The 12,485-nt window shown below is 37.4% G+C and overlaps 1 protein-coding gene across 1 annotated transcript in view; it reads right to left on the bottom strand.

Moving 5' to 3' along the window:
• Positions 1-12,485, bottom strand: part of LOC146766756 (uncharacterized) — a 106,317-nt gene that overhangs the window by 86,219 nt on the left and 7,613 nt on the right. The window contains exon 3 of the mRNA XM_085586414.1: positions 9,679-9,807. Coding sequence (XP_085442540.1) covers positions 9,679-9,791 — 113 coding nt within the window. The 5' untranslated portion in view covers positions 9,792-9,807. The remainder of the gene's footprint in view (positions 1-9,678; positions 9,808-12,485) is intronic.

Genomic DNA, 12,485 nt, shown 5'->3' with positions numbered 1-12,485 from the left:
TATTTGTCATCACGTACTGATCTTACTGTTCCAAAAAATATTTTCAGATGAGGACAGACAGGTACCTGTGGAAACTTGGTGAAATGAGACAACTTTTCAATTCTTGTAGTGTTCTTCACCCACCAGTACAAGGAAAATAGTAATAAATACTCATCAAAGAATGCTCATCTGTGTTCACATCAACAAATAAAAAATAGCAGTTGCTTTTAACTACTACAGATCCCTGGATGACTCTTCAGTTTATTTACAATCTCTCATGACTGCACTTTCTTGTATGTCTTGCATCCCAAACTTCAAGGATGACAAGAAAAAATAAAGACAAATGTGTTCTGCTGGCTGGGTTGGGTTTAGTATCCCCCTCTCCACACCAAGCCTCTCTAGGAGCTGCCAAGCAGCTTTCAGAGTGAAGTGCTGCTCAGCACAAGTGGAGGCTGCTGGATTTGCAGAAGGGTGGGAACTCTCATCAGTCACTGCTGGCAGCAAGCAGGAAAGAGGCAAGACTTTACTGGTGAGTTTAAACAGCTGGGATTCAGAATATTGTCATAGGATACTGAAAGGCTCCCTGGCCACAGTTTCCTTGTAAAGAACACAACTGAAAATAATGCTTGGGTTTGGAGTTTTTTTCAAATATAGTAGTTCTACTACTTTTACAAAACACTTAAACTTTGTTTCTTGAGACCAAAGATTAATCTTACTTCCAAGCTTTTCTTTATATTTATTGTCTTTAGGAGAGTAAAGCAATGGCAATAAGGAGCACTTAATTCACTGCTTCAGCCAGCCAGCCTTGGTCAATCTGAGTAAAGCCTTAACTAAGTTAACAGCAAAATCTTGGATCAGGGACTTATATACCCGCTCTTGTTCTTAAATAGTGTGTTTAATTTGCAACTTCCCTGTAATCTTCAGAATTATCTTAAATTGCCTATTAGAAAGGTTAATATTTAAAAATTAAAATAACTATTCAATTCAAAAGTCCACCAAAAGAATCCTTCATCTTTCATTGGATAATAATTTTAACAAGTAATTAACCCACCATAATGCCACCAGTTATTCCATAAATCTTATCTTGTATTGTTCAGCCTACACTCATCTTTCAGTCCTTTTGTACTAGTTAACAGTAATACAATCTGGCATTCCCTCATCTAATTATTTTTTAATCTTTTATTTTCCACATATATTTAGTCTACTAACACAAGCACTGCCTTTTTCATTTGAGAACTGCACCATTTGTGCCCGCTTACCATGCAGAAAACCTGAAGAATAAAGTTAGAGAAAACAGGTTTCCCAAGACCACAACATACCATTGGTTAAAAAAAAGTCATATAAATTCCTCTGAGTACACTAACAGCTGTGCCCACTTGCCAATGCATCTGGTTATACATAAAGAGAAACAAACCCATGCTCTTCCACTTTACCACAACTTTAGAGTTTAGCTTTAAATGATTTCTGAGGAAGCCTTCCTGCAGACTTTTCACTTAAGTAGTTGTAACTACAACTGCAAAACACTGTTGACTGGTGGACTCCAGAGACTTGTTCATTACCTGTCATTAAATGTTTTAAAGTTTGCATAATTGATCCAGCCAATAAGTCATCATTGATTTATAGGGGTCTGTGCTGAAGAGTTGCTCATTAAAAATTCATAACACCAGTATGTGTCTTTACAATCCATTAGCTGTTTACGTACCCACAGTCCTAAGATTGATTGACCTTGGACTGAGATTCTCATGGACTCTGCTTTTTTTTTCAGAAACCCCCCTTTTTTTCCATAATTTTACACAAGTCCACAGTATAGAAAAGCAATACTTCAGTCTTCTCCCTTGACAGCTATACTTTGATTTTTTCCTCTCCATCAAAACTGAAACTTTACTTGAAATAATGAATAAATAAAGCATACTCCATAAACAGCTTTCCACTATTATTTAAGCTTGCGAGCTGTGCTCTGTTAGTCTCCTTTCCCCACCATCAGATTCAAGTGTGTAAATGTTCTAAAAGGCTTTGAATGTTTTATGATGATTTCAGGGAATGATGGAGTAATAGCTGAAGAGCGAAGCTATTAGTTTTAATATTTATATTGAGTGCTCTGAAACATTAATGTGACAGGATGTAAGATCAGAGCAGCGGGACATATTTACTTCACAACCACTGCCACGTGGCAAAAATATTTATTTTCTGAAGCTCTGAGGCCATTTTTTTTCTTCAGAAAAATATGAAGTTCAGATTATATTAGCTTTTCCTGAAATTCATACTTATTTTTAGGAACTAAAATATTGATTAATAATTTGGATATAACTTACTTAATTTAGGTAGAACCCAAGCATAAAGATGCTGGTGTTGGCGGTGCACCTTGGTCTCTGTACAGAAGTTTTCTAAAGCTGATAGCAGCTTACAAATTCCTTTCTTCCTGTCTGCTGTGACTGCTTCAAAAGAACAGTCATTTGTTAATAAAGAAATGGGATGGGCTCAAGAGCATTTAAAAGGTTGTTTCATATTGTCTTCCAATATTTCATGCATGAAGTAAACCAACGCTGTAAATGTCCTAAGTCATTGTTCTTCTTTCTTCTGTTCAAACTAGCAAACATATTAAGGTAAGTGATCTTAATTACCAAGGGTCAAACAGTGCTCAACCCACTTGTGTGGTTCTCATGGCCTTCAGTGAACAAGTAAAGGAAGTAGGATGAGATCCCTAGGGAGAAATCTTCCTATCAGATTTGCACAGTGGATCCGATATAAGTGGAACAAATGATGACTTATTGCTGCACATTATGAAAATGTGATTTCTCCAGATGCTTCCGTGCTCTGTAAGGACTTCATAGGCTGAAAACACTGCCAGGAAGCAGCTCACAGACCTCCAGCAGGAGAAACACTTGGGTCTTCTGGGTACATTTTAGCCAGATGTTAGGAACGCTGTCTTGAACTGCATCAAGCAGTCTTAGAGGAGCAGCAGCGCTGGGCTTGCCCCTCCGTGAGGCATAAAAAGGGTATTGCCTGAAAAAGTGAGGTTACCAGTACACTTTTACATTGTTCACCATTGTTCCTCTTTTTGCACTCTTCTATTCACTCATGGTGCATGGGGGTTGAGAGCTGGGGTTGAGGGCTGGGGCAGAAACCCATAGAACATCCTACTGTAAAGCTCAGTAGAGTGGTCTGCCATGTTCCTTCCCAGCCCTGCCTTTCCAGGAAGCCAAAGAAACTCCATAAAGTTCTTAGATATCTCTCACAAATTTCATTAGCCTTAATAACTTCTGACTGAATCCTTTGTAACCTCCTTTCCCAGCTACTTTCCAAATCATCCCCCCAACAGAAGCAGCCAACAGAAATGTTTATCAGAGCATTCTTCATTCAGTTCCAACAGGGCAGAATATTCAGCATTTTCTTCTGGTTATGTATTTCACTGTCCTTCATGTCTAATGATACATAAGAGTCAGTTTATCTTCCACCGTTCTTTTGAATATTCCACTAATTGCATCAATCCCCAATGTTTTACACATGTCTGTATCTGCAAGCTAGCATTGTCTTTCCCACATCTGCCTTGGTTCTTAACTTGCTCACGTTTTTAAGGAAGCATTTCTAAATACAATTATTTTAACAATTAACAGAATCATACATTGCACAAATTAATGGATTAGAATTTTAAATACACTTAAGGGGAAAAACAAACACGCTATCTGCACTTGTGTGCACAGCTACTTTACAATTTCTTGGCCTCTCTGTATCTGTCAGAGAAAACAATTTGCAAGTATCTACTTCCACTTCTCTGCTCAGAAACAGTTTTCCTTGAGTGTTAGGGAAGACTTTCTATAAGGAAAAAAAGTAGAAATGAGCATAGCAAGCACAGGGAGAATGATTTACATCACTGAATATGTGGGAGTCTTACCCATGGCTGCTACAGCTTTTTAGAATGGTGAGAAGAAATGATGAAGTCAAGGTTTTTGCTGCCTATCAGGACCTTCCTCCTTGCAGAGTTCCTTTAAAACACATTGCCCAGCAAGGTAATTCTTCACCTTGTGATAGAGCAGATATCACCACACTGTACAAAATGGTACAGAAAAGAGCAGGAGCTGCTATTTTAGCACTGAGATCAAAGCAGAAGGCAAGAGAAAGGAAGGCTGTGATGAAATCAGCACCCTGTCTTCTACTGGTGATGTCCTCAGGACCAGAGTTTGGCAGTGCACAGTCTGTTGCAGCAGCACCCACAGATTCAGTCCTCCCAAAATATAACATTTTCAGCAGAAAAAGATGTAACAGTCTCATTTAGCAAGGGGTTTCCACCCAAGTTCTGGAATTATAAATGATACTGTTTTCCCAGGAGGATTTTCACTCACAACTACTGAATCAAAAATTACAATTTTAATTCACAAACTTTACATTCAGCAACATTTCACACTTGGAACATGGTGAAAAGTGCTGATTGCCATATGAAATCTCTGCCTGGGGCATTGGGGGAAATGAGCAGAATTTTACCTAAAAAACGTCAAATTCCTCTGTTATTACTCCATTGGTATTGTCTGAGTTACATTGGTGATAAATTTTGTCCAGTTCGGTTAATGGGGTAATTGTTAAAAATTCTGTTTGAAGAACTTGGTTATTTGCCATTTTTTTACACAGATGAGCATTACATAGCCCAAATCACAAGTAATCTTTTGTTATTTACTGCAAGCTGGGTAGCAGTGATGTACATAACAGAGTACTGGGATATCCCTAATTATCAGGAATATGACTTGGTATATAGTTTGCATGATATAGAAATGGTTACAAGTTTGCTTTCAGAGTGTAAACTTTTAAAAACCACCATAAAGACCCCATAAAAATACAACTATGACTAGAAAAAGACGTTAGCTTCATAATGTCTACATGGGTATTTTTCCTTAGAGATCAGGAGAAGTATGACAAGTATGACTGCTATTATAGTTATATAGCATATTCCATTTAGCAATGATATAGAAGAACTGTGAAAGCATATCCTAAGGTATTTTCACTTCATACATTTGACATTGATATTAGTTATTACATTTAAGATACATTGGGCTGTTTATTGCTGACTGTTTCCTCTCCCTGAGAATGTTCACCACAGCAAAGGAATATTTGATGTTACAAATTATTTAGCTTGCTACTCTTCATTTGCCTTTTAGTATGCAATTATTTGTTTGGTTTCACTGAGCAAATGAAATTTCAAGGACATTTCAAGGAAAATAAATAAAGTACAACCCAAAAGGGTTTTTTTTTGTTTGTATTCAGGAAGAGCACTAAATCATGCATATGTATGAATCAACAAAATCAGGTTAGCTAAGAAATTGGAAATTGCACTCCACACTAGAGCGTTTTTCTTGCTCTAGAGATCTTAGCAATGGATTTGAAGGACTAATAAAAAATCAGCAGCATGACTGGAACAGATGTTTTTTTATGGACTCAGCTTGTTAATAGTCTTTTTAGCTTCTCCTAAGGACTTAAAGCAAGTTCCTCCCTTGTCCTGAATATCTGACATGATGTTAACATTGCCGAAAATGTCCACTAACAAGCAGTTGTGAAGAGCTAAGGTCTTACACCTGGCTAGGAATAAAAATTCAAAACATTTCTGTGAATTGGATGAAACCCCAAAATGGGCAATGTTACAAAAGAAATAGACAAACTTATTCACCATATCAAACTCACACAGTGTCATTCTCTTGGAAGGGAGATATGCTGCTAAAATACTTCAATGCAAGGAGCTACATGTATATCAGAAAGAAGGGTTGTTACAACTGAAGAAATTCCCTTTTATTTAAGCTGTGGTTCACTTCTGCATAAAATGAGAAGTGAAACAAAATGACCCAGATCTTTAACTAGTGTAAAGCATCAGGATTTTATTGGCTTCAGTGGTACTGTGTCAATTTATATTTGCCATACAAGCTTTGCATTTTCATTGTAGTTAGTGAATGTCTGCAGGTAGAAAGTAAATGAGAATACTTGGAGAAAACTAGAAATCAGAGTCTCTGTCACAGATATTTCCCTGGTCAAGTAGTGTTTTGTTTACTCTGTTGTTGTTTTATTCACTCATTTTTCCACAATTTCGTATGTTGCTCCAAAAATTCATATGCACCAGATATTCCTGCCTGAGAAGGCAGGAATCATCCTATAACTTGTCCTTTTATCTAATGGATATGGCAGTAATCATCCTATAACTTGCCATTTTATCTAATGGCACTAAACAGGAACACCCATACATGGGACTGGTCCCTCCAAAACTCAATCACTGGATTAGAAAACTGCAGAGGTATAATTTACTTCTTGCAGTTTATGTTTTTTTTCCCTTTTTATTTTTATTTTTATATTTTTTTTAATAAGTACAGAAGCACTAAACCATTACTGGCATTGAGCATTGAGCACAATAATTTCATTATTGTCAGGTGAAGAAATATACCTTCATTCACTTCAGCCAAGGGATGCTTCAGCTCAAATATATGGGATTTCTTTCAGTAAGGAAGGACTGCTTTTTCTCTACATGTAAAGCACTCTTTGAGAAATGTAAGGGACAGAGAAAAATAGCTTTTCCCTTAAAAAGTGGCACTCAGGTACAAAAAAGGACAACTGTGTCCACTCTATTTTATTGTGAATGCTGTTCATATTCTTCTCTTGGAAGAATTTTTGACACTCCTGGGACTATTTCCACAGGAATGATTGTGGATTGACCTTGTTCCTTTCTCACTGGATTATCCTAAAACTTGTGGTGGACAGGTGCTCTCAGTGGGCTCTACTGAGGCAGGTCTTTTAGCCCATTTATAGGAGTAGCTGAAGTGAAACTCAAATGTGGAAAACTTGCTAATATGCATACATATTGTATGTTGTTACTTGTTGCCTCTGTCATTTTTATATTTAGAGCATCTGACTTTGGTATGTGAGAGCTTTGATTTATAAATAGCTTGAATTTGGAATATTTGATTAAAGACTTCCCACAAATGGCTGCATAAAAATCTAAAAAAATACCAATTACTGCCAAAAAGTTCAAATCTGATTCAGTAAACCCAAAGTAACCTCATGGACTATAATGACATTCTCCCTGATGTATACAATCTGAGGCGAGGATTTGAGCTCGCTCATTCCAGGCTATGGACTCTTTCCATACAAAAAAAACAAAAAAAACCAAAAAAAAAAAAAAAACCAAAAAAAAAAAAATTAAAAAAGGAGAAAATGCTCTGATCCAAATTCTACATAATAATCGTCTCCTTGCAGGCTCTTTGATCCCTAATAACCTGCTACTCCTACTAGACTTAGAACTGCTTAAATAGGCAGGCTTAATGTTCTAGCATATAATTCATTTAAAAAAAAATCAATCCAGACAAGATAAAAAGCAATGAAGAAACAGGTATGACAAATAAAGATAAAATTCCTGAGTCTCTCCACAATTTCAGATTCCTCAGGCCAGTGAAAGCATTTACAAGAAAACGTGGGAGCTGAATTTTTCACTAGTAACACAGACAGAGACTCACTGAAGGGAATCAAAATGCGTAAGGTTTTAGGGAAGCTATTCTGTAACTTACCCTGCAACATAACATCCGTGCTGCCTTTGGACTCACAGCTCTTGGCCTTTGCAAAGAAGTAAGCATCATTAGTTCTGATTGCTTAATGAAAAGGAAACTATCCTACGTAACAGAATCCCTCTCACTTGACGGAATGAAAATGTAAAATATTTTCCAGTTAGTGGGTCATAATATTGTTTTCTTGTTAGCATCTTCTGTACCCCACCACTAGCCTTATGCTAGACAAAACTGATATTTTGCTTTATTTAGATAATGATAAAATACTCTGTTTCCTTACAGCTGACCACAAGAGACCCAAGCACATATTCTTCCTTAATAACATTGAAAGCAAGTGTTAGCAAGACCTGCTGATTATCTGGTAAAAACACAATTAATTTATGCCCAGACTCATTAATCTTTCTTAATACATGTCAGCACATTACATTTGATCCATGACCTCTGTCCCCAGACTTGCATAAAAATCTCTCAGGATCAGAACCACATCATGATTTGGCATGGAGCCACCAGCTCTGGCAGTTGCCTGCAAAATGCTTCAAAGCCATCAGCAATGGCAGCTGCTGCATTTATGTGCACATGCCCGAATGATGAGTTCACAGCTCCTCTAAGGCAGACTGAAAGAAGCTGGCTGCTGGAAAGCCTGAACCCTCTTAGAAATACAGCTGTGGCCCTATTTAGATCAAATGATTACTCATCTTTACTCTCACTTCTGTTCCCACAGACACAAGTGTTGTGTGGGGTGCTGGGGTAGTCCATGCAAATTATTTCCCCACAGCTTTTTCAAATAACACTTAACAGCAAAAAATGTGCAGCAGTGTTTGAAACCAATTGCCCTTTCACATATGGACATTCACGGATAGAGGATTTAGTAAAAACTCACTTATCACAGCCATACCTGTGTCCTTTCTGCTTTAACAATTACCTAAAGAGAGAGAGGTGCAAATTTTTGTAAAAATTCAGACATTTAGATTAATAAAATCACCTGGCTTGCTAGTGGACATGAACACAGGCCTTTCAGTGCTTTTTGGCAGTCATCAAGTTACTTCTCCATCCATAATAAACAAGATAAGTGCAAAGGCTCATATTATTATTGTTCCTAGAAAATAATATGTGCCTAAGAAAAGCACCAAGTCTGTGATGGCACATCCACAACCTTCTCCTCCTCATCGATGCAATATTTTTTAATTGAAGCAAGCATTTCTAAGTTGAATACCTTATTAATTTACAGCCTAGACCCTTTCTTGTCATCAGCCAATGTTCACTGGTAGGAGAGAAGTGACGAATTAGAAAATGACAGAAATTGAATGATGGCAGAAACAATGCTAAGCTATATTTGAAATGCCTTTTTTAAAGCCAAATGGCAAAGCTTTATTTAATGTGAATTTAATTAAAATGTTCTTTCCCAGCTACATCTAGCTCATTTTTGTCACCAATATATTCTGTGAAAAATATATAATCATTCATTATATGACAGGGACCTAAATTGCATCACTCAAAAGAAATAGAATTCCTTTTCCTGGTTAGCTGTGGATGTTAGGTTTGGTGCTTATCATGTGAAAGGCACAATGCTGCCACAGCAGTAACACAGGCAGCCCATGGCTTTAGTGGGGGCTCTTTTCAAGGGTTTTCTGTGACTCTCAGCTCTATGCATGGTTTTTACCTTCTCTTACCCTTCCTTCAGCCCAAGAAAGCAGATAGAAAACCTTACAATGTAACTGACAGAGACAGTTCACAGACAAAGTATGCAGTACTTCAATTACAAGTAACATCTAAGACTTCTAAAGAGCAACCTATACTATCCATTGTTTCTTCTGCAACCACACTATTTGCTGATCATGTTCTAGGCAGCAAATACTTATTTTATTCTTATTAAAGTGTCAAACAGGATCTTAATCTTATCAAAGTGATTATACTGCAGCTTTGAATAACTCTGCAAAAAAACCCCAAGACAAACCAACCATTCATTCATTAATTGCTCACTCATGCAATGCATAAGAAGGTGAGATTGTCTGGAACTTACCATGCCTGATGGGCCAATTGTGAAGGGACACAGCTCAGCTGCTTGCCAGCTGCCCAGGATGGTAACTCTCAAGGGGAAGAAGGGGAAGGAAAGTTCTCATCTCTGCTCTCCCCTCGCAGTGGCCTTTTCTCATCTTCCAAAGCCACGTACCTGTGGAGATGCAGGCTGAGCTGCTCCTTCCCCACTTCCCAGGCACCAGGATGCTCAGAGGTGTAGCTCTCCCTTCCCTCTCTGTCTACTGACATCAGGTTGTGGTGCATCATCTTTAGATGCTTCTTTCTAGGGAAAAAAATAAAGCTTGAGGAAATACACGTGGTTATCTTTCCAAGCTTCACTGCAGGCACTGCAGAAAAATTACCCACTCCTCTTTTGGGAGCTTTCTCCAGCTTTATACAGATTCCTACCATACACACTGCCAGGCTAGGATCGTGAGGAAATCTGGTTTTTAAAAGAGCAGAACTGATGCAATAATTGTCACAAATGCCACAGAATAAGCAAATTTGGTCTCAACTGTCAGCCTTACTGCCAGACTGTCAGAAGATCTGAATCCAGAGAATAATTTAAATGTCAAATCAAGACACTGCAAGCACAAATTTCTGTGATTTGATGTGCTGCTGAGAGATAACATGACCTAAGGGTAAGAGAAGAGCTGGCTGGAAAAAAAATATGTTTTTCAGGGGTTTAGGGAAATTTTTGTTGTAAATTCACCAAAGAAATTGGAACATGTAGGGGTTTTTTTTTTTCAGGCAAAACCACAATGATACCATGACAAACAGTTCTCCAAAGGGGCTTTGCATCTTGTCTGGATATACTTGTCTTGGCAGATGTTGCTACTGCAGGAATTAATAAACTAACTTTTGGGAAGTGCTCTGAAATCCTTGGGAAGGAGAAGGTCAAAATGCCAATTACTGCTATTTTTAAATTAAATGTTTGACATAGAACTACAGACTTCATAATGCTGCTTGTTTTAGTGTGGGCTATCACAGTATTTTTGATAAAACTTGCACTGGAAATGTAGAAACTTGAAAAATAAATACATATCTAAAATTATAAGCCTTTCTCAATGGCTATCATTGTGTTGTTATTCACAGATTTAGGGAGGATTGTGGCTGAATTAGGACTGCAGAATAATGCCTATCTCAAGAAAACCATATGAATTGAACTGGAAGGAAGAAAAGAAAAAAACAGGTTACAAGCTGTCATTCTGAAACTCATTTTCCCCACCATGAAGATGAACTCTTATTACCTGTGAATATGGAATTCAAATACTATTTTCAAGTTTTAAATATAGGTAACACTTTACATTATGTGTCATTCTGGTACCAATTACAGCATAACTCTAATATTATAAATCTATTGTGAGAGGGCTGAGCCAAGAAGTTTTGTAGTAGCCCAAAATTCAAGTAAAATTAAAAAATATTTCACTTTTCTCTTATACAAGCCCATGTTCAGTATCCTGGGACACATAATGCCTTGGAAACCAGCACATTATATTTTTAATGTAACAAAATGAAACATCTTGCACTTCTTTTATCTTTCTCATCTATTTTATGGGTAAAAATGAGATCATCATCTACCTACTTTCCTGCCATATTAGCCACTGCAAAGTTTTCCTTATCCCTACTTAGGAAAGCCTGCATCCCCTGTTATTGTGTATGTAGTTTGGACAAAGGGAAGTTGAATGTTGCCCTGGATCCACATCTGAACTGGCTTCTGTTGCTCTGTTTGAAGCCAGCTCTTTCCCTGGCTGACCTGCAGTGCTATAGTTATAGTGACAGCCCTTCTGCTAGTCCCTCTTGACTAGGGTATTATCTAGCCCTCAAAAAGAGGAAAAAATAAATATGATGGTTTCAGGGAAGCTGCTTTAAAGAAAAAAAATGCAAGGCTGTATCTTAATCCCTGAGAGAAAATCTTCAAGGATTTAATACAGAAGTACAGCATTGCTGTAGGTATCCAACTGGTGTTTAGTAGTAATTTAGAAGCTGATGGAAACAAGAAGACTCTCCATGGAAAACAGGCAGATTTTTATACCATTCAGAGTTTTGACTAGGACATAAAACCATTTCTAATGTTCAGTGAGGGTAATGGAGAAATTCCAACAGTGGACCATCACTCCTTCCCAATTACTTAAAGCCCAGATATGGACCCTGGACCTTCTCTGAAGAGCAACTGGGCACCATGTCTGAGCTACTGCTTTGCTGTGAAAATTTAACAGAACCATACATGCCATACTGTATTCAAAGCAAGGAAACAAACAATCTACATTTAAACAATAAAATAAAGTTCATTTTCACACGTAATTTTTTAGCTAGATGTGCAATCTTAAGAGTCTTTTTGCTGGACTGTGTTTTTAACCAGAATATACTAAATCCCAGTGTACAGGAAATACCATCTATGCAAGTGATTCACTATTAGTTAATTAGGTGTGCTAGACTATTCCCCTCCCAGTGAATGGAGCTTGTGTATTCATATCTGCCATCACACTGGGCTTACACATGCAAAATCCCTCTGGCATTGAGAGGGGAAAAAAATCCTTTCACTTTCATAATTGGTGGATCTCTAGAAAAATTAGCATTTTATGAAAAAAAGTAAAAGCTAGAATGAAAATATAAGATCATTTCTATTTTATGTGTCCCAATTTGCCAGTGCATTGTGTGATCCAACACATAGGTTATCTCCTGTATATCTACTACATAACCACATCAAAAATTCTCTCAGTTATCTGCAGACTCAGCTCACCTATGACCAATGTCCTCTATGGTATTATGAAAGTAAAAGCTTTCTACCAGAGCACTGTGGCACTGGGTTAAGTTTCTGGTGCATGAATATTTCTGTGATTTTTTTTTAAATTGAATTTTGATAAACACCATTACTCTTCTACTATGAAGTGTTTGTTTTTCTGTACCTGTTAAGTGACATACTTACACACAAACAAACAATGATTTGTCTGCAGGTAC

This window comes from Lonchura striata, chromosome 8 (assembly GCF_050655825.1).
Source record: "Lonchura striata isolate lonStrDom1 chromosome 8, ASM5065582v1, whole genome shotgun sequence".
Classification (NCBI taxonomy): domain Eukaryota; kingdom Metazoa; phylum Chordata; class Aves; order Passeriformes; family Estrildidae; genus Lonchura; species Lonchura striata.
The sequence above is the reverse complement of the archived record's forward strand: the minus strand, read 5'-3'. Positions and strand labels throughout refer to the sequence as shown.